Below are 23,020 nucleotides of genomic sequence, written 5' to 3' on the forward strand. Positions count from 1 at the left end.
ACTTTCCTGTAAACACATGGAGGTCCATTAAATTAACAATCATATAGGAAAACTATCCCTCTCTGAGGCTTGGCCATTTTGTTCTCTGCTGGGAACATGCTCCTCACTCAAGAACCCTGGTTCACAACTGCCTTGTGCTGGAGACCACTTCAGAGCCGTGCAGAAGCCTTTCTGTCCGCTCACAGCACAGGCACCAGCGTCCTGCATCTCTGGCTGCAAAACTCTCCACCCAGGGCCGCAGGTCAATTCTCCATCTCCACCTGCAGGTGTTCAAAACATGCTCAGCCCAGTCACCTTACAGCCTGACAGTTTTTAAAAGCCTTTTTTTTTTTTTTTTTTTTTTTTTTGCCTTCAGCTACCTTCTTAGTTTAAAAATAGCTCAACTAGGCTGAACTGCAGGAGGTATTTCCCCTACAGCCTGTGGTTGCCAGAGCTGGCTCTGGGCTCAGATGAGTTCCCCACTCTATGTTCAGAGATTAGGCACACTGGCAGTCAATACTGTTACTGTTTTTACATTGAACAGACCACAACATAAATCAATGGATGCTTAAAGAAAACAAAAATATAATTCTATTAACAAATTATCTTTAATCCATACTGGACAAAGTTGACACCTGTCCTCTGTAAAAGAGGCTGCAAAATTCAATTACTGTTTGTCAAGTGCTTGCAATAAGTACCCCAGAAAAGCTCGTGAGAAAAGGAATAGTTTGGTCTTGGTGAGCAGGGACACAGCAGGATTAATACAGTAGCTAGTGAGCATCTTCCATCCATGCAGTCCTTCTGGAAGACACAGCCTGTGACCATGAAGACCACACTGTAACACAGATAGACAAGAGGCCTGAAGTAAAAACTAAGACAATTTTGGTCATGGCATTTCCTGACTTCTAAGAAATCAGGAAGTTTACACAGAAGCATTTCAACTTGGCCATGTAGCTTCCCCCCAGTACTCACCAAAATGTCTCCTGCAGCCCAAAATCAGCCTCAGGCCCTCTCCTTCTGAAGGATCTCAAAACCACATGACAAAGCCCATTCTTAATGAAGCTGATGGTCCCTTCCCAGAGATGAGCTGTGCTGACCGGTGACCGCTGCAGCCACTGTGACCAGCTCTAAGTTTCCCCAGGCTGGAAAGGCAGGACATGGCAGAACCAACAGCAAGAGCTGCTTTCTCCCCCGAGGCCCAGCAGCAGCAGGTAGCATGTTACCAAATTCCCTTGTGGCCAGGTGACAGCAAAAGAGAGCTAGAGTGCTTGGATAGCCTTTCACACATGGGGCAGACCCTTCTGCCATGCAGCATGCTCCTGCATCATTCCTAGTCCTAGTCTCCATCCATTTATCCTCTGCTCTTAATTTCTATTTTTATTTCACAGCTTTACTTGGTGAGCAGTGGATTTTTATCAGGGCTCCTCAACAGCACACTCACCACAAGCATCACTTCCCCCAAAGTTTCAAAACACTCCCCATCTCTTCACAAACAACCAAGAGGCAGAGAACTTCCCAGATAAGGTGGCTGGGGGAACTGTGACATTTTTAAATGACTAAGCAGCCTCTTTCCCCAGCCTTCTTCTCAGAAACAGATGAACAGCTTGGAGATGACACTTCCCAAAAGTATTTGGTGAAGAGCTGCAGCCCATTCTGGTATGGGGATGAGATTGCACTCATCCCTGCAGGCAGAGTATTAATGGAAAGTGCCAGCCAGCTGGCCAAGGGGTTATCTGCTCCTGCCAAAGGGCTCAGCACTAAGGGCAGAGCCTCTGCTACCAGTGGGAGCTTCCCAAAGTGGTCACACTTGGTCAGTTGACCTCTAAGCCCCAGCAAACCTCACAGGATGAAGCACACTCACTGTCATTGCCTCTGCCCAGCAGATCGCAGTGTGCAGGAGCTCAGAGTGGCTGTAATAGCTCCCAACAAAAATGAGAAACTGAACTCCAGGTCACTCTCCCCAGGCTCCAGGCAAGGATCAGAGGGTTTATAGCGTGGTGGAAGTAATACAACAGAACCAGGTGGTCTTTCTAGCCAGGTGAACCAGTTTGCTCTAGCAGGAGCACTCCAGCCATGGTGTGCCAGGCACAGAGCACTTGTGCTGATGAACTAACAGGGCTGTGCAGGGCCCCAGCACAGCTGTGTGCTGCAGCCACAGCACACACTGCTGGTAACCCACCCACCGCACTCCATCACCTGGGGGCATGCTGTCAGCCCTGGAAGAGGGCAAGAACAGCCTGCTACCATGGCCTGTGTTAAACCAGGCTACATGCTGCTTTCCAAGCCAGGGAAAACCTTTCTGCCCCTGAGCTGCTGGCAAGGGAACTGCTCTGGGGCTGTACCATGTTTGGCTCTGCTCTGCAGTGGGGATCACTCTCACCAGCTACCTGGTGACTTTTCATCAGGTGCTTACCAGCCTCCAGGCTCACAAGGCACTTTAGGCAAGCTGCTCCTCAGCAGACACCACAACAGAGTAAATCATGCCCTTCACTGTGCTCACAGGCAGTCCAAAAATACCAGAAGTAACAAATCACTGGAATCCCAAAGCCTTTGCCAGCTGGCAGTAATGGCTCAAGAAATCCATTCCTCTCTGAAAACACAGTGGCATTTCTCCTGTGTTTGAGTTCATTAAATGCTGCCCACCCATCACCTCTCAGCACTCACAGTTTGTTGATCACCATACCCTTATAGGCTCTAGTCCAGACGGGCTTTTCACAAATTTCAACAGGAATTAAAATTGATTGTCCTAGAATGCTCATTCACCCACACTGAAGTACAGACAAGACTTTTCTGTCCCACTCTCCCAGCAAGCTCCTCATGCCAGATGGAGGCACCAAGTTGGTTTCACAGGAAAAACTCCTCCAATACACACTGGCCTTTGAGCTTTTGAGCGTGCAGTTTTCCAAGCTTGTGTTTGTTATGAGGTGACACAGCATTGTGAAAGATGGCTGAATGCACTCCCATGTGTTTGTTTCTGGCTAGTAATATTTACCAGCTCTTAAGCTAAAACATCTGAGACCTGCACTCACAACTTGGCCTGCATAAGCCCTAGCAAGATCACGGTCCCTGGGCTTGCCTGCACTGTGTTCTCAAAGCCAAGGTACAGCCCTTCCTAAATGCTTTAAAGCAGTGTTTTGCAACTGGCCAAAGCACCAATTTATATGTCTGAGCAGCTAGGAGAGAAGCAGTAAGACCCCAACAGCAGTAACCACTGAGGTAATGCTCATACAAATTGCTGTGCTAGATACATGGTTTGGGTTAGCACTGTAGGCTAAAGCCTCCTCCTGTCTGGGGCTGTCAAGTCCATGACAGTCAGTTGTAAGTTAAACAGTCATTAAAACTTAGTATTTACTTTGCAAACTGAAGCTTGAATGCTTCCCCAGTTGGTGGACTCTTTTCCACACCAAGGTTCACCTAGGAGGAGATGGGAGTATGAGAAATAGAGCTGGGGACTCTGGAAAGGAAAAGGGGGCAAATAATGTTTCCAGAGGGAGGTGGGAAGAGAAAAGAAGCAACCTCTGGAATCGATGGGAATGGAAACAGAAATGTGGAAAGCAACTTAGAATTCCAGTTGTGACTCAGTTTTGATCTAACTGATGGGGCAAGGAGCATGAGAGAGTGGACAAGAGCAGTCACCACTACAAATTCAAAATAACTCTGCCTCCACACACACTCTGGTGGCAGGCAGCGACAAATCTCCAGCAGCTGACAGGTAACAGGAGTCTGTTGCTAAGAATCAGCTCCCAGAGCTCCCACTGCTGATGGCTGCAGGAATGTGGGACTCCCAAAATTGTTAAGTGTAAACGCCCAGCTGCAAAGTGACACTTCTCTGCAGCTGCACAGCATTTTGAAGGAACCCCCAAGCCAAGCCAGCAGCACACTGACACGGGAGAGCTCACTCAACTGCAGACATACTAAACCATCTTCTAAAACAAATCCTTAAGCCTTTTTATTGTACCTCACTGGTTTACTTATTCCTCTTTTGGGGATGTACACTTGAACCCTGAGGTCAGACAATGGCCTGGTCCATGCTGCCTTTGCTCCCAAAACAAAAAAACCCGACCCACCAGCCAGAGCCCACGTTGTATGTTCCAGCTCTGGGAGGCTGATGGACTGATCCCCTGTGGTCAGTACAGAGAAGAACATCAGGACCAGCTGAGCCCTGTCCTGTTTTCTCCTTCAACTGGGAGGAGCACAGAGCAGCAGGAAGGAGCAAGGCCTAAAGGAGCACACATCAGTATTAGTCATGGGAAGACAGATCTTTTATAAACAGTATCAGCAATCACATCTCACTTTTCAGAACAGAACATGACAAGGAAAGCATATGCAAGAGAGCTGCACTTATCTAGCACTGAGATAAGATTAAAACCAGGAACAAAAAAAAAAGAGTATTTATGAGAACTTCATATTTCAGTCAGTCATGTTGTGACACCTGCATTTTGATGCTCAGGCATTAAAGCACAGCCAAAGCACAGTGCTTGCCACTGGCAGGTGGCACATGGGCAGGTCACAGGTAGGAGCTGCCCCAAACACCACTGCTGTGTATTTGCAACTACATCACTTGGTCTGGCAAGGGACTTGATCTCTCCAAACAGACTCTTTGTGAGTACAAAGGTACTGCAAGGAGGAGGAGACACCAAGAACTACAAGAACAGTAGGGCAATCAGTCATTTTCTCTCAAATTATATGGAAATAAAAATGAAGCAGGAAGAAAATGGTACCTCTGTCAAGGGTCTTGGTCTTCTTTCTACAACAAATTCTGTGTGGCAGAGCTCACAGTAACTTGTGTTGGAGGAGGATAACCATTTTTCCAGGCAGCTCTTGTGCACGGTGCCCAGTGTTCCTGTGCAGTCACATGGGGAAAGCAGTCCCTCCCCATTTCCACCTTCATGACAGATTCGACAGATGGGACCATCACTAAAGAGGCAGAATGAGAGACAAACAGAATGAAATCACAGTCAGAGCAGGCAGAACAACACTGCCACAGGGTCTGGTCCCACCAAGCCCCAGAAAGGCACATGAACAGCAGGCAGTGTGTGACACAGCATGCCAGGAGCCTGCTGTAGCAAGAAACCAGTCTCAGGGGACCATGGAGGTGCTCAGGACATTTTAGATCATTTAAAATCTGGAAGACCCATAACAACAAGAGAAGATGGCACATTTGCCTGGCCAGCTCAGCTGGCCCCAGAAGTGACTGCAACGCACGTCCCACAGTCTTCAGCTCTACCCATAGTGGGCAGGGGCTGATACCAGATCCAACACCAAGCCTGAAGCACTCATGCAAATCCAGACGACCAAAGCAAAGCCAAATGACCCACAGTAGTCACAGCATGCCCTAGCCATCTGCAGCTACTCAAGAGGTTGGCAATCAGGTCACATTTACCAGATCACCTACCCACTCTCAGCCCACCTCGGCTCTGCAGCCTGGGCTGAGCAGGAACTGCACAAGAACAGCAGTAACTCTGCTGTTAGAGTTACTGAGACTGAGTTACTCTCTACTGCTGTTAGAGAGACAACTGAACTGACCCTGGAAGCTCACCTCCCCAAGAATACAACATATTTCACAGCAAGCAGGCACCCAGAGCAAGGTCTCCAGTATACAAACCCTCTGCCCATCACTGCACAGTAACTCTGCAGCATTCCGTGGGCTCTGCAGCGTTTGGCAGCTCGGTGGCTGCAGAAATGCTTTGGTGCTTCAGGAGCAACACCTCCTTGGCCATGAGTTCCAACTACAGAATCACACAGAACCTCACAGACCTCACAGAACCAGAGATAACTACCAAAGCAACTAACAAACATTTTCAGAGACACTTGCAAACGTCCCCACAGGAGGCCTGAGCTACTCATCACGCTCAAACCATCCATCTGTTCCTAAGATATTTCTCACACCTTCAGCTGGCACCACTGACTGAACAATTAGTGCTACACCTTTCACTAGACCAGCTTGCTCAAAGTCCCAGCCAACCTGGCCTGGAACACTTACAGAGATGGGGCATCCCAGCTGGCATCCCAAGGCACAGGTTTCTTAGCAGCCATATGCCAGCCCCATGATGAGGATGTTTTGGGCTCCCTGGGAAGCCCCAGATGGCTCTAGACACCAAAGTTCACTGTTTTCAGCAGTTCAGTTCATCTCCAGCATTCACCAATCACTGAGATAATTTAGAAACAAAATGCTGGACAGCAGAGGCCCAGAGCAGAACTGCCTTCCCTGGACCATGGAAACCAGGCCCTCACTAGTATCTCATTTCCCACCTTCCAAACAGCCATGTCTTTCACACACTTTTCCTCTTACATCCAAAGCTGCCCAGATCTGGGGGCGCGAGAAAGGAAAAATGTGAAAAAGGAACATCTTTGTTTCAAAGACCCTACTGTAAGGCCTCTTGAAATCCAGGTGTGCGGTATCAGATATCACCTTTTCCTAGATAACTGCTGACAGAACAAAAAAAACCACACTGAGGCCATATCATAGTTCACACTCCACTGCTATTCTGAATTCAAAAAACCCCACCTGACTGCAGAAGTCTGAGGGATTGCAACATAACCGCCAAGCAATCTTCACAACCAGCAGCACCACTTCCATTAGTTTGCATAGAAAGCAAGAGTGAGGCATTGTAAGCACAGTTCAAGGAAAAGGAGCACACTGGGGAAAAAGGTGCAGCAGGAGTCTGGGGAGGTCTTTCATCCTCAAAGATCCTGGAAACTACATCAGACAAGACTCTGAGCAGGCTTGCTCTAAAAGGAAGCTGTGCCAGATATCCTATGGAATTCCCTTCCAATTTAAATTATTTTATGATTGTGTAACATTTATTGCCATAAAATGCCGTACCAGGACAGCATGCACACAGCCCTAGTGACACAGACAATCCCCTACAGCCTCCAGTGCTGTCATGCATCTGTCATTTCCTAAGAAAAGCATCTGTAAGATAGTTCACTCGTTCTCTTCCTGTTTGAGAAGTTTCACATTTCCAGAACATTACTATAACCTTGGCTATCAACAAACAACCCAAAATGAAAAGATTTGCTGACATTGTGTGGAAAGAATTCTTATCAGACTTCATTTTCCTTCCTTCCTTTCCCCTGCCGTCTGGGGGGTTGCTCACACTCCCACATGATACACACTCAGACAGTTTTCCAGCAAGCTGAAGACACCATATCAGTAATTCAACATTCCAGTGCAGTCACACTGCTCTTGGCTTTGCTGTGCTAAGTGCTGGTGACAAGGAAGACACTGAAACCCACCACCAAAAGAAAGAAACTGGTGTTCATGTAGAAACATAAGGAATCATTATGGGTTGACCCTAAACATTAAATCCTAAAAACATTTGGGTTTTTTAACCTGTTTCCAGGCAGTTTTCCCACACAACTATTACACCCCACAAGTTCTAAAGGGTTAAACAACTTCTCACTCTGACTATCTACTGCCAGAGAACAAGCCCAATTACCTTCACATTTTTATTGACCTGCTCCAGGTTTGCTGGATGCAGCAATTATGTTTGCCTCTATTCTCATACAGCTTCCCTGTATCCCTCCCCCACTTCTGCAATCACTGCTTTCATATCACATAAATGTTTGACCAAACTCATTGAAACAAGTAACAGCTGTTCAGACAGGATTTCTGAACACAAAATGTGACAGCTCTCAGCAGATGAACTGAACAATGCTGCCAAATGTCCTCTACTCTGGAAGCTGCTCAAAATAATTGACAAGAAGTTACATCAGGAGTCTGAGCTAGTGAAGCTGCCACGTGTCCCCTCTAGCAATAGCTGGGTGCTGTAGTTGCTGCAACACAAACACCCTCCCCTCCCTGCCTTTATTCCACCATGCCTTTATTCAACACCATGCCTTTATTCCATGGATGTTCCTGGAACAAAGGCTGTGCTCCCAGCCCTTCAGATGTCTCCATGAACAGCACACTGCCCGGCAAGCAAGGCCCCACCTTCATGCCGCGAGGCCGTGACAGCAGCGCAACCAGAGGCCCCCGTGCCCCGAGAAGCTGCAGCTCTGGGCTCCCCGAATCGCCAGCTCCAGGCCAGCAGCGCCCAGGACTGCAGGAGCCCAGCGCAGGGCCCACGAGGCGTCACGCTTGCTATTAACGCCCCAGCAAACTCCTTCACAAAACAAGACTTTGTTGTCTCCCTGTACTCGAGCCACCGAAACAGGGGAAGAGCCCACTGCAGCTCCGAGCCCCGTCCCTGCAGCAGCCTCACCTCTGGGCACCCAGCGCCTTGATCACGGTGGAGAGGAGCCGGCCGTCCTTGGCCGTGACCTGGGTGATGTACTGCGGGCGGCCCATGTCCGACTCCTCCACCGACTTGGAGAGGGCAGCACTGCCCGGACAGTCGCAGAGGGAGCCAGGGAGGTGGCAGCAGTCACCTGTCGTCATGGCAGCTCTGGGCCCCTCTGTCCCAGGCCCGGCACCTGGGAGACCTGCAGGAACAGCACCATAGTCAGAACCCAGAACCCTGGAGTCCCCAATCCCTCACGATCCTCCAGCCCCACTCGCACTGGGAGCACCCCAGGGCCCCAACACACACGCGTTTTGTGAGTCTTCTGTCCCCTTTAATAGGCTTTGTGAGGCTGCCTTACCATAAAATTAAGGCTCCAAGTGTTCTACTTACATAACTTATCATCAGAATTGCAAATCTGCCTATTTCCCAGAGAGAATTCCTGGTAACCAACCTTTAACCTGATGAAGCCTTTCAAACTGAATGTGCTGATACAGAGATGGGGAAGGCAACCAGAAGCCCCATGGGCCTGTGCTGTTCTGGCTAGAGCCATCCTGAAAACTTACATTCATACTCTCCATAAATGCAGCAGTTTCACCTGAACAGGACACCTAAACCAGTTTATGTGGCTGAGTTCAGGAGGCCCTTCTCAGCTGCCCTCAGGAGCTTTCTGAGCACTTGAAAGACTGTCCAAGCTCAAAAGGCTCTCCCATTCCATCGCTGATGTTTTTTCTCTTTATTTCCTTAAAGAGATACACATGCTCACATTTCTATATCCACTGGGGTACATCTCAACAGTGAATGTGTGGATATGAACATCCCAAAAGCACCAAAAGTCCACCTTGGGAAGGGCAGCAGGCCAGCCTGACTCCTTTCCCTTTCAACTGTTCAGATCAATCACGACTTTTACAAGAGCCACTTGCAAACAGCAAAGCACACCAGCACATTTTCAATATTCACCCAGCAAAGAGAAGACACGGAACAAACAGCAAATGCAAGAAAACTGAGAGAAAAGCCCAACACAGCAAACCAGGAGCTGGCTCTGATTAGCCATGTGAGGACAGGAGAGCTCTCTGCCTTTGAGGTAAGGCAGCAGCTCACCCAAGCTGCCGAAAACAGCCATGTTCCTCCCTGGCAGGGGGTATTTCATCCCCAAAATCGGGTATGCTCTGCAGATTTACAAAAATCCTGGTTTTGCCAATCGCCTTTGACCTGGTCCCTGGAAGGCAGCTGTGCAGAAATAAAGAGCTGAGGTTACAGTGAGTCACATTGAACACAATCCAACAACATTGTACTGCTGGTGAAACCAAAATCCCTGTGTCTGTAAACAGGACTGCCTTATGTAAGGCACGCACAGTAATCCCTGTGCGCCAGCACTGCTGGGATCAGAGCTGGAATGCTGCCTCATCCTGGTGGCTGAATTTCAAGATGAAATAAACCCATAAAGAAGTTCAAATGAAAGCAATGAAAAGGAAAAGGGGGGAGGAATAAAAGGAAATAAAATAACCACAACCCCAAAGAAGATCTATGAAAACAATTAGGTTTGTTAAATTTTGGGGAAGTGGGGGGAATCGGCAATCTTTGCTTCCTGGAGGTAGGAGCAGGCAAATCTTCACCATCCCATCCAAGGAAAGGTTTTTATTTGAGACCTCTGAGCACAACTGGAGTAAAACATTCTCATGAAACTGCAGTTCTGTAAGGTTCAAATAAGCCAAAATCTAACAAAAATATCTAACAAAAATAACTAAAGAAAATAAGGGCTTATTCCTGGTTGGAGGCTTGGCCACACTACAGAGGAAAAAAAACCAAAAAGCCGGTACAAGAACATGATCCTTGAAGCCCTGAAAACGCTGATTTGGGTAAGCAAAAGTGCTTTTTCATGTCTTGGAAATTAAGCAACTCACACAACCAAGGGCTTCATCTGTCAGGACAGCTTCCTTCATGTACATGCGTTTAGGAGGGAGAGAGCCCTTCACTGGTGTCTCGGAACCAGACGCCAACTTTGGTAGCATTCCCTCACTTTACAGAATAGTTTCTAATATCTAACAGAAGACTTTCTAATCTCTTTCTTAAAGCTGCTCTTGATAACTATCTGTAATCCTGCCTTTGCATCTGAGCAGGAATAAGCTTGAGCTTGTGGCCAGGTCAATCTTCTTCAAAACGAATGTGAATCTTTTCATCAACTTAAAAATTAACTTGATAGACTCAGCCTCTCTCTCCACCTGTGCAAAGAATACACAGAGTTAGAGCTACTTTTCTTATTTCTCCTCCTCAAAAAAAAAAAAAGGCTACAAATTCTCCAACTGCAAGGAGCAAAAAGTAAGATGATAAATGCTATTGGAATTACTTAAGTCAGCTGTTCTGCAAGTTAAGGAGTTCTTTAAAATTAACAACCTCTTACTGAAACAAGCATGAGAAGATATATGCTTTTAATAAAAAGGTCAGTTCCATTTGTTTGGCCAAAATGTTGTTTATTTTAAAGTTCAGAGGAAGAAGTCCATTCTGCATACTGGAATAAAACTGCCCTCACTGACTCTGTCCTGGGAGTATTTATACTGAGGCTCTTTGTGCTCCACATCTGACAGACACAGGCAGCCCCATGGTGTTGCCCCAGGGCCCTGTTGGGGCTGGAAGGCAATGGCCACCCTGCCGTTCTTCAGGAAATGCACAGGTTTCTGTTACGAGTTATTTCGTGCTTCCTTGTCAGGATCCAGCCCAGGGTGGAACCTGAAGTCACTGCTTTAATATCTGACTCATGCCATTCAGCAAATATGAAAGAAAAGCAGCAAGATTTTCATGGTTAGTAAAGAAGTAACTGAAATCCAAAGACAACATCTGCAGTGCACTCGGGTCCCAGTTCCATACCCAGTGGAATATGAATCATGGTGTGCAGGAGCATCACAACAATGGTGTACAGCCAAGTCAGTCCCTTTCCTGATCCCTGAAGGATCAGCTCATCAACACACAGTCTTCTCTCACAACAGCTCATCCAACCCAAACCCAGTGTTCACAGAATCATTCACGTTGGAAACAGCCTTTGAAATCATCTAGTCCAACTGCTCCCCCAGCACTGCGAAGCCCACCAGGAACCCACATCCCCACGTGCCACATCCACAGTTTTTAAATCCCTGCAGGGATGGTGACTCCACCACTGCCCTGGGCAGCCTGTGCCAGTGCCTGACCACTCGTTCCATGAAGAAATTCTTTCAGCCTAAACCTCCCTAGTACAATTTGAGGTTATTTCCTCTCTTCTTGTCACTCCTTTCCTGGGAGAAGTGACTGACTCCCACCTGGCTGAACTCTCCTTTCAGGGAGTTTTAGTGAGCAAGAAGGTCCCCCCTGAACCTCCTTTTCTGAACAGCCAGCTCCCTCAGCATCAGATTTCTGCTCCAGCCCCTTCCCCAGCTCTGTTTACAGCAAAAACATCAAAATCCCAGGGTGAGAAACAAGACCCAAACAGCTGGTTTGAACCACACACTGTTTTTTTTCTAAGCACATGTGTTTTCTGAGCCCATTCCTTGGGGATACATTTCTTGTACACATTTTTTTAAAAAGTCTCAGAGACACTAGATTTATTATCAACATCCCCTCTGCTGCCATAGTTAGACATTAGCAAATAAATAGGAAGGCTCTTCTCAGCAACATTTTGCATCCTCAGCTTCTGAGCAGATCCAGAACATGAAGGGCTGTAGAAAATTACTCAAGCTGAAAAAAATTCAAACCCTGTCTGTGGAAAGCTGTCTCAGAAGAGTGAATTCTGCACTAGAATTCCAAAACTCAAACACGTGCAGCAAAATGCAAAATGAGCCAGTTCTTTGATGAGCACCTTGTGCTCTGTCACTGCTCCAAAGCAGAGACCAGACTGCTGGTGCAGGATCCTGCTCCACGGCTGAAGTGAAACACGCTTGCAAGATCTCATGCACTGCAATGAGATATGTAATCCAGTTTATATCATCTAAAGGTCAATGAGGTGGGCAAAACCCCCTCAAAAGACTGCAGAGATCAGGTTGGACCAGTGCTCTCCATGCAGGAGATGTGCCCAGGTGAAGCAAGCAGGAGTAAAGGAGCTAAAGGGTCCCCCACCTCTGCTTTGGACTTTGAAGATGGACAAAACACTTATTTCTCCCAGACAGGGAAACCACATGCCAGATGAACATCTGGATCAAAGCCACAAAGGGAAAAGTACAGTCAAGATGAGAACGACAACAAGAAAGGCTTCAGCCAAATTATGGCAGTTATGGGGACTCTCAGGTGCAGGTCATGGCTCTGCCACACTGCTTGTGGCCTGTCCACTAATGAATATCCCAACCAGTCTAAAACCTTGGAGCAAGCCTGTGGCTTTGAGAGGATCCAGAGCAAACTGGAACCAGAACCAGTTCCACCTGCTTTGGGCGCAGCGCATACGCACCAGCTCCTGAACAAACTGGTTTCCCTGGGACATCTCCACCAAACAAAACCCAACATGTGAGGCTGCCAGCGGCCAGGTCTGATCCTCTCACTGAGCAACCCACTTCCCTGATTACTGTAACCAAGACCTGGCCCCTCATCCATGGTATCACAGAGATAACCAAGCTGTGTAGCCAACATAACCCAACCATCTGTACACAAGGACTTTTTTTATTTTTAGCAGGTAACCTAGTCACTGATGGCAAATCAGAGCTCCGATCCCTGCTCACATGAGCTGATGTTTAAGCCTGGGTGCAAAGCTTCCCAGCCTGCTTTCCAAAACCCTTTTAGCCATTTTGGGCACACAGACACTGAGTTTTCTAATCATATGATCCTGCAAATGTCACCAGTGAACTGAAGATTTTCAGTAGCTAAAGGGCATTTCCTAACATCAGTGCTTTCCTTTTAACCACTAAAACCGGACTTCCCAAATCCTGGGCCCTACAACCATCTGAACACCTCTCTCCATCTCATGAGAGACTGTACAAAGAATTGCTTGCTGCACACATGTAAGCACCTGCTCTCACACACCCCATCTCATACAGCTAATGCACATCTTCCCATGGCCCAGGTTCAATCCCAGGTGTGCAGCACATCCTCCAGCATCAGTTCTACCTGAGGCACCAGCCTCACCAGTGTACCTGTAGCCTCTGTGCTCTGGGTTAGTGGTGGAGTACCCCCTCCTCTACATCTGGCTTCTACATCCTCACACCCAAGTGATCACACACCTAAGACACTGCCACCAGAGATACACACGGATGGGATGAGTGGCCTGACGTGCTCTCTGTTACTGTTAGAAGGTTGTATAAGTGGATTAATATAATGAAAAACAAAAACAAACAAACAAAAACAACAAAAACCCTAAAAACCCAAAACAAAACAACAAACCAAACACCCCCAGCCCCCCCCCTCAATAACCAGTCTCACACTGGGCTTTGTTTTCAGTTTTGTTTGTTTAAATGTTCTTTCTGCTCAGGGTTGAAAACCACAATATTATTTTGTTCTTTATTAAAAATACACAATTCTATACATCAACTGACTCCCCAAAATTACCCTGCAGGTCTGCTATGTAACACCTTAAAAGTACCCAAAAAGCCAGCTCAGGATCTGCCCCCAATTGACCCATCAGCAACTCTTCCCATTGCTCAGGGCCTGGGAAGAAATCTCATTAGTCCTATGCTCAGAAGTCGCCTCAATACAACAGCCCTAAAGTCAGAGTGCAAGGAGCCCTGTCCAGTGAGAAAAGTGACACAGCATTTTCTGGCATATGCCTCAACACTGATGCCATGCAACAGCTTCTAAAACATTTTAAAATTTGGTAAATAACACACAGGAAAGTATTCCACTCCCCAGGAGCTTCTCTATTTGTGCCCGCCTGCAACATTTGGTTGGGCAGTTTCAACTAAAGGCGATGCTGTAAAAACTTCAGCCATAACTTGCTCTTCAGAGGATGCCAGTGGAGCAATGCTGTGAGTCAGAGCCAGGGGATAGCCCTGACCCTGGGCTCAAAACAAATCCCAAAAAGCAAGGGAAAAAAATAAGCAAGGCACAACCTTCTGGGAACTTGAGAACCTTCTGATAAAACTTCACACCAGGAAACTCCTCCTACACTTCTAACAGCAAAAGCTTTGGGCTGACTCCAGAGGCTCACCTGCCTCATCCCTGGGGCAGAGTTTAAAAACAAATGCTCCAAGTTTAACCCTGTAACACCCAGGAGGAGGTCAGAAGCTCAGAGGACACAGCCTTTCTGGACTCCAGTGTTTGGCACATTTGTACATGACCACGGCCGGACTTGCTGGGCTGCCTCTCCATTATTCCAAACACAGCTCAGCAGCAGTCAGGGGTAACTCAAGGCTTCACTCACTGGCTGCTGCTGCTGGGGACAAACAATCAGAACTTCTCTATACCCAGAAACTATGCAGACATATTCTAGAAGCTCTCTGAAGTCTTGATTATTTAGATTATGGCAAATGGGTTTGCAGACACAGATGAAGAGATAGTCTTTCACTTCCATTTTTTCCAAGGAGACACATTGCCAGCATCTGAGTTCTATTCCCCACTGGTAGCAAAATACTGCAGCAAGCCTTGGTGATCAATAATTGCTGTTTTCCAAAGCCAACTTCCACACGCGTCCCTCCTCTTCAAAACTTCAGTATATTGGATCAACATCTGCAGTAGTTTCACTTCATCTCCATGTCTTGAAGCAATGGAAAACTATTGGCTGGCAAAGATGAAGCTCCCAAGGCACAGCTCCTGTGGGGACTGGCGGGGCTCCCATCAGATGAGAACCCCAACTTTTAAACAAGGCCAAAGGCATGGGTCTCATGTGGACACAGCAGAACTGCGACACAGCAGAGCTCCCTGCATTTCAGGGTACCTGTCAGGTTGTTCACCCACTGTTTTTCAAACAAGTTTTCTTCATTGCCTAATAAAGTTACTCAATATTCAAGAAGAAGCAAAAGGTTCAAGCTTAGATGGTGAGGAAAAAAAAATCAGTATAAAAAGAAGGATGTTTTTTTTTCTTGCTGTGCTTGGGAATAATTAGGCTGTATGTTACAGCTGGAATGCCAAAATGAACAAAGTATCTCAGCTCTTTTGAGACTTGCTATCTGCCACAAAGCTGTATGAAAGGAAAGTTTACTGCACTTTAATTACCAACATCTGGAAAAACGAATTGCAACATCAGAAGAAAATTCTTTGCAGAGGGTGTCTCCAATCAAAATTCAGTCATTTTAATAACAAGTTTCATAAGGGAACAACTAAAAACCAGCTGGGGCATGAGGAACACCTGTGACTCCTCTGAGGATTCAAAAGACACCAGCTTTTAAAGATTTAAGTTGCAGCACAACTTACTACATAATGCAACTACAGAGTCTCTGCACCCACCTCCCTCTGCATTTTATCACTCTTTCCAGGGAAATAAAGATGCATTAGAAAGACTTGAAACTGAAACCATGAACCAGGGTGGCGAAAAAAAATGTATTATCATGCCTACAAAACAATTCTTGCAGAGTGCTGTCCATTACTGGGGACAACAGCCAGCCCACCAGACACAAGCATAGCCCTGCCCTGCTGAAGGGACCAGGACTCGCATCTCTGCATCCATGTGCTTTACAAAACACCAGAAGCAGACACTTCTGCTTCCCAGCTCTACTGCTTCAGCGAGCTCCTCTTTAAACAGAGGCGGCTTCTGCAGCAAGGTCAAAGCTCAAGTGCTCCCCAGTCCTGCACAGTCACTTGCCAGGCAGTTGCAGTTTGTTCAGAACAAATGGATTTTCCAGCTGTGCATAACACCTCAGGAAACAGAATTTTAGTGTAGCAGTAACACACGCACCAGATCAAGACTGCAGCGCCCATACACCACAGAACTGGTCAGTCCCTCGGAGGGCACGACTCAGGAGGATGCAACATGTTATTTCAGGATTGGGAAGCCCAGGTCAGAAAGAACTTGCATTCTCCCTAGTGTTTTCCTTCTTGGTTTATAAAGCACCATTTACATTGCTGTACAAATAACAACACTGCTTGGAGATGAACTGCAGCTGGAACAAACCACCACCAAAGCCCACAGCAGCCCTGCTTGCCCCAACTGCTCTGATCATTGTGGCCAGTGCGCAACCACTGCACGAAACAGGGCAGCACGCTCAGGTCCCAGGAGACATTTGATCTGGAATTTAACTTCACTATTTCTATTTTTCAACCTAGCCGTATCACAAATCTCTTCAGAACGTTCTGCTTTCAAAGAGCTTTCCAGCAAAGGCACCACCACAGACTGCCTGTGACTCACCACCCTGCTCTGGAGAGCTCCAGAGCAGACACCAACTGAGAGCATCCCCATGGTCAGCCAGAGAGAAGGAGTCACTGATCCCAGCCAAGGGCACCAGTGCCTCCCTTCTGCCCACTCCTTACTGCTGCAGATTCCCTCCTCAATCCTCAAGTGAAACTTCATAATTGGTATCTGTGCTGCAAAACTCTCTCAGTTCAGTTTGCAATGTTTTGCTTAGGCTGCATTTCTAGTTCTTCTGGACACAGGCCTTGTCTGATTTGTCTTAAGGGAAGTACAGGAAAAGCTGGGAGGAAATAAATTGAAAACAGTTCAGAATTGAAGTTTACCTTTCCCCTCCCACTACTCTCAAATCTAACCCCAAAAAGCTTTCAGCTGAAATAGAACTAAAGCTCTCAAAGCTTCAAACAAAGAAATCCCTGTTCAAACCAAGACTACATGAGCTTGGTGCACTCCCATTTTCACAGAAAAGTGCTTTAGAAGGTCAGTTTGATTTGTCTGTACTTTTATTTCCTGAGCCAGTGCTGCTCCCTGTCCCTTGTTTCCTCTTTTTAGGAACTGGAGGAGAATGTTTCCTTCAGCTTTGATCACTAATTTTGTGACAACTGATTAGAATTGCAACAGCAGTTAAAGCACTTGAGGTTAACCACACGCAATGATCTCAAGTTCTATCAGGAATTGAAAAGTTTAGTTAGAATTGCTACATAAAGTCTGGAAGAAAACTTACAGATGCCTATTTATTTGAAATGGAGGAAAATGACAGATTCCAAACTGTAACACTGTTTGTTCTAGAGCGGCCTGGGGCAGGAAAGGTATTTGCAAGGCAGATGGGTAGGAAGAGCTGCAGGTCAGTACAGCTCCTGTTGGGTTCCTCCCTTCACTGAAGGATGCACAGGGTTCAGTCCCTGCTTTCAGGATTTTGTCACTCTGCACTTTACCTTCAGTGCTTAGGGCTCTCACAGGCTGTAACTGTGCAGCAGGAGAGGAACATTCCACCCCCAGGAAAGGTGCACAAGACTCTGAGACACTCAGTAGTGACTTCCCTGCTTTCACCCAGCAAGATGAGCCACCAAAAGCTCTCCCAAACCAGCTGCAGTGGGGAACCCCCTCTCCCAGCTGAGCTGCATTGCTGCAGCAATGAGCTACAGCTGAGCTGGTTTACTTACAACAAAGATGGCACAAAGACAGGTTCCAGGGAACAGCTGCTACAGTTGGAGCTGGAGAGAGAACAAGACTGGGACTGGAGAGGTGGAGGTCCTGCTGTTTACGTGCATGACATGAACTGTGCTGATAAGCCATGAATTTGATAAGCCTCAGCACAGATTAATGCGTCATTTTACCACCCGAGAAAGATAACGTACACACTTTGTGGAGACCCACTCGCCTGCCCTGGTTTGGTGCTGTGCTCATTTCCTTCAGGGCTTAGTTTACCTCATAGCTTGTGTGCCCAGGTGTCACTCACTGAGACATGCCCAGAGTGCTTCCAAGAGGACAAGAGTCAGTAACTGAGACCATTTCTCTATTGTAGGAAAGGCTGGAACTAAGAGCAGGCAGAAGCATAAACTAACCAGAGTAAATTAGACTGGGAGAGAGAAGAGAGACACCAGTTCAAACTTCAGACTGGAAGGGAAAAAAAAAAAAAATCTAGTTTGGAAAGAGAAACACTGAAATCTCCAAATATCCAAAACTGAGTCAAAGTCAAGGAGAGAAAAAATAAACTCATCCTGTAGTTTATAGTTCACAATGGTGGATCCCTCCCTTCATTTTCTAAGAAAAGCTTCTGTATTCTTAGTGTGAAAAACCAAGATATTTTAAACAATAGTGAAACAAGTCCCCAAATGCCCATTTTGCTTTCTGCCTCTACCTGCAGAACTACTACAAAGTCCTGTCCTGAGGCCTTGCAACAGTCTCTCAGACTCAGAGAGTCTCAGAGTCCATACCCAGCCTCAGCTTGCCATGGATGCATTTTGATTTCATTTTGGTCATGCTGTTTCAAGAAAACAGTGCTTACTTCCTCCCAGGGAAACATGGTGTGCTACACTTGCTTGATGCAGGCCAGCATCAATCACCTAGAAGAGGAAAGGCCCTCTCCCAGCAACCATGAAGGCAAGGACTCTGTTGGAAGCTGCTCACAGTCAGTACATTGTAGTTCTGCTCATCTGCATGGTCCCCTTGGCGTCCAGCACAGCGTGACCTCACCCTGCAGCCTCTGTGCAATCCACAGCAAAAAAGAGCAAGCACATCCAAAACAAGGAACATTAGTTCCAATGCCATTTTCTGTTTCCACTTAGGCAGTGGTGCTGATCAGCTAACCACAGACACCCACCCCCAGGTATATAGCTGCTGTAGAGTGTCCGTGAACTACACATTAGGCTCACACTGGGCTGTTTCCTGTGCCACCTGGTCTGCTCTTGGCGAAGTTTAGACTTCCCTACTGATGCAGGCTGTCTGCAACGCTCTCCAGCGTGTGCCTGGGTGTAGTTAGACTTTCTGTCCTCAACCGGAATTATTAAATTCACTGTCACGGTGCATGCAGCAAAGGGATTTCAGAGTCCCAGCTCCCTTCCCTTCAAGCCTCTGTTTCTGATGCATGACACACTATCACAGCTTCAGACACACCTGAAAAACCAGGGCACTTCCAGCCTCCAAACACTCCCCTGCATAATCCTTTGGAGATGCAGACAAGTGTTCAAACACTTTAGCTTTGGAAAGCCCAGACTAACATGCAGCTGTTCAAAGGATTATACTGTGCACATGTGAGTGGCAGCCAAGCAGCGTTTTATGTCCTCATGAGCAGGACCAGCCACAGCCAATGCAGCTGGCTGACCGCAGTGACATCACAGGAATTCTCAGCAAGAACCTGGAAAAGGGTCAAGAAAGCACTAGAAACTGCATCAGAAGGGAAAGACACAGAGATAAATGCTTGTTGGAAGGAGAGTCGAGCAAGAGAATGAGAGTGCCAAGGAAAATGAAGGGCTGGTAATAGAGAGGGATAGAAACATTCCCTTAGGGATGAACAAATAAAGGGCACAGGTTGGGATGAGAATCACATCCCCAGTGATAGATCTTCATCACACACATCAAGGCAGAGACAGAACACTGAATACAAACAAGCAGGATAAAAAGCCAGAGCTGCTTTGGATAACTCTGACACTTCCAGCTCATCACCATCATCCCCAACATGCAAACACCTCACCTGCCTGCCTGCAAAATTCGAGCTCTGCATAGCTCCCTCTGAGAGGGCAACAATCTAAATGCTCCTTGGTCCAGAAGCACCATGCAGTGCAGATGTATCACCCCACACCTTGGTGGCACCATTTCTGAGGGCACAACATGCAAGCAACTGCACACTCCAGAAGCCTCCAAGGCCACTGCATGACGTTTTGGTTTGTAATCTCGGCCCCCCCCACCAGATCTAGAACATACAACAAGAGCAAGTGTTTGAGACTGCAACAAAGACCTCCCATGTCACAGTCACCTTCCTGAACATGAGCCACAGGCTTGTCCCTTGGATAAATCCCACAAACCAGCAGTTCTGGCCTGTCACAGACAGTCAGCTCAAGAAACCTGAGTTTAAGTAGACAGAAAGTTAAAGACTGGCAGTTTATGAAAAGTCCATCACAAACCCTATGCTTACACCACGGAGGAAAGCAGTTGCTGCTCCAGCACAGGACTGCAGCAACCTCTTCAGCTGTGCTGTGACACCGAGCTTATTCTCTTGGGAAATCTCTGCACACAAGGCAGCGTGTCCGCGCACTCAGGAGGCAAAACAGGCACCAGAACGCTCCCAAACACGTGAAAAAACAGGTACGGGAGCCCAGTGGCAAAGGAAACTTTTCCTAATAACTGTTATACGCAGGGAAGAAGAATCAAATGAATAAACACCGCTTCTCAAACCTCCGGCACTTCTGTCCCTGGTGATGTTTGTACGCGACAGCCCCGGCGCTCCCAGGGGCCAGTGCCAGCCCAGCCCAGCCCAGCCCAGCCCAGCCCAGCCCAGCCCAGCCCAGGCCCGCCCAGCCCGGCCCGGTCGGGAAGGGCCGCGGCTCAGGCGCGGGGGCCCCGCACAGCGAACACAGCACAGTCCGTACCGGCGGCAGCGTCTCGCACGGGGTCCGTGCGGGCAGCGGGGCCGGCGGCAGCCGCTCCACGGGAGTGGCCCCGAGACCTGCAGCGCGGCTCCGGCTTCCAAGCACGACCGGCCCTTCGGCGGGGCCGCCGGGAGGGCTGTCAGGGCTCGCGGGTCCGCCCGCCTCGGCCCGGCCTGGCCGGGACGCGGCTCCCGCCGCCGCAGCCCCGCGCCGGAGCGCTGCCCAGGCCGGTGGGCGCGGCGCGGGGCGCGGGGCCGGCCCGGCCGCCCCTCCCCGTCCGGTACCTGCGCTCCCGGCGCCCGCGGCCCCTCAGAGCGGCGCGCGCCGCCCCAGCGCCGGCTGCGGCGGCCGCCGGGCCCCGCCCCCCAGCGCCCGCCCGCCAATCCCCGCCCGGACCGCGCTGACGCAACTCCTGAGCGCCCAATGGACTGCGGGTAACCCGCTTGCGTCGCAACGCGACCCCGCTGGCAACAGCCGGCGGCCAATAGCGGCCCTGCCGCCAAGCCCCGCCCCCGGCGCGCGGGCCCCGCCCTTCACCTCTTGCTCCGCCCTCACATCGGCCCCGCCCCCCGGGCTGCCCCGCCCCCAGCCCCGGGAGGGCTCGGCCCAGCGCCAGCCCCACAGCGGGACACCGGGACAGAGGGACACCGGGACAGAGGGACACCGGGACACCGCCCAACACGGCACCCCGCGGCAGTGCGAAAGCCCCGGGGGCAGCGGGTACCGTGTCCTACCGCTCCCGGAGGCGCTGGCAGGGACACACATCCCCGCCCCACCCCGCGCTCTGGCTCGGGAGGCCCCCCCACCTTATTCTACAGTTGTGTCTGGAACAGAACTTTACACAGACGGTATGATTTGGCAATCTTTATATCCACAATACATCATAACCATGCACAAAAATCGAGTGATGTGTTTATTTACAAAGTGAATTGCACTTAACACAGGAACCAGGAATAAAAGTAAATGAAAGGAACCTCTCTTCTGGGTTGCATAAAGGCCCACTACTATTTATAGCCTACAAAGCCCGATAGTCAACACTACCATGCATTATCTCACCAGTGTAAAATAGGAATTGCTGTTATTTATTGAAACAGTGCAGCCCTGGAGATACTCATTGCATGGAAACATTCCATAAATCACCAACTACATTTAAGAGTCTGCAAGTCAAGAGAATCTACCCTTCAGCCCCCACTTTACTGTGCTTTACTTGAAGGACAGTTAGTTTAACCTCCAATTGTCTGATTTTCCTTAGCTGAAATTCAGGCCCCTACCTTTAACACTGTTCTAGTTTTTTATGGAGGAAAAAATCTTCCCTAAGTGACTGAGCCGCTTCATTGGGATCTTCTTTTCTTCTACGGAGTCCAGAACCTCTAAGCAAGTTCTTCCTTCTGCTTGGAAGGGAAATGATCACCAAGCTCAACCAGAAACAGATCCCACCCCCACCTTCTGGAGCAGTACAGCACGCAGGGATCAAAGCACCAGGAGCAAAAATACCTCCTGTACAATTTTCCAACAACTTTTGTTAAGTAACTGATTCAAATACAAGCTCAGCCCAACCCTTACCATGTCCAGCCAAGAGCTCTGTGTTCACACAAGAGGTCACCAGGGAGTCACAGAACAGCACCCAAATGGGGGCATCTGGCCCCACAGGGATGGCCTCCACAGCACACACTGAAATATTTTCAACTAAGCAGCAAGCAGTCACCCATCAACTGGATCTTTACATTTATACAAGTATAGAGCTTTAAAACTTTCCTAGGAACCAAACCGCCGTGTTCCGTGCAGGCTCCAGTGAAGATCCCAGACTAACCGCCCTGCCTGTAAGCACTGACTCTGCAGGAAAAGAGGCTGGATTGATCTCATCTGTCCATGGAATTTATTTTACCAGTTCGCTGTTTGTGTGCTCAGGACCAAGTCACTTTTATGTATGCATTTTGGCCTTCACCTTTCCCATCAGTAAGAGGAGAAGGCAGCATGACAGACTCCTACCTAATTCTGCATTAAAGGAGCTGTTCTAGACATCAGCAGGAGCTTCTGATGGTTGTGATACTGACACAGGTTGCAGTACTCAGGGCTTTGTAGTGTTTTCAATAGTTAAAGGAAAGTCAGCCTCAACATCCAAGTAAAGCAAGCAAAGCACACGTTTGTTCTTTTCACAGGCAGCTTTCCTGTTATCAGGAGTTTACAAAAGCCAAACTTAGCCCTCAAAACCCTTGGTGCAGATGGAAGAGAGCTGTAACCTTTTTTTTTTTTTTTTTTTCCTGACAGTAAAACTGAGAGACACACAGCCAGCAATGCTGTGGGATGAAGCAGTCAAGTTGAGGTTACATGCAGTCTGTAATTTCCACATCAGGAAAACATGCTTAAGGAGTCTGGGCTACTGGAGAGCTTCTCTGAATGTCAGACAGCTCTTGAGCATTTCCAGCTTCCTCAGGATTCCTCCAAGTCTTCCCCTCAGTAATTCCAGCACAGTAGTGGGCTGGGTTGTGGATGCAGTT

The 23,020-nt window shown here is 48.2% G+C and overlaps 1 protein-coding gene across 6 annotated transcripts in view; it reads right to left on the reverse strand.

Moving 5' to 3' along the window:
• MARCHF2 (membrane associated ring-CH-type finger 2) overlaps positions 1–20,863 on the reverse strand; it is a 31,405-nt gene extending 10,542 nt beyond the window's left edge. Inside the window, exons 1-6 of one of the 6 annotated variants that reach the window (XR_008440708.1) lie at positions 17,598–20,050; positions 8,187–8,406; positions 4,701–4,896; positions 4,047–4,198; positions 952–1,121; positions 399–814 (exon numbers count right to left, since the gene is read on the reverse strand). Coding sequence is in view for 4 of the 6 variants with exons in the window: in XM_053999664.1 (XP_053855639.1) it covers positions 4,047–4,198; positions 4,701–4,896; positions 8,187–8,406; positions 17,598–17,730 (701 nt within the window). In the remaining 2 variants the exon portion in view is untranslated. Of the gene's footprint in view, positions 1–398; positions 815–951; positions 1,122–4,046; positions 4,199–4,700; positions 4,897–8,186; positions 8,407–17,597; positions 20,051–20,522; positions 20,646–20,806 lie in introns of those variants that run through there. The other 5 variants (XR_008440707.1, XM_053999664.1, XM_053999663.1 and 2 more) reach the window with 5 other exon arrangements.
• Positions 20,864–23,020: the final 2,157 nt, after the last annotated feature.

This window comes from Vidua macroura, chromosome 26 (assembly GCF_024509145.1).
Source record: "Vidua macroura isolate BioBank_ID:100142 chromosome 26, ASM2450914v1, whole genome shotgun sequence".
Taxonomy (NCBI): Eukaryota; Metazoa; Chordata; class Aves; order Passeriformes; family Viduidae; genus Vidua; species Vidua macroura.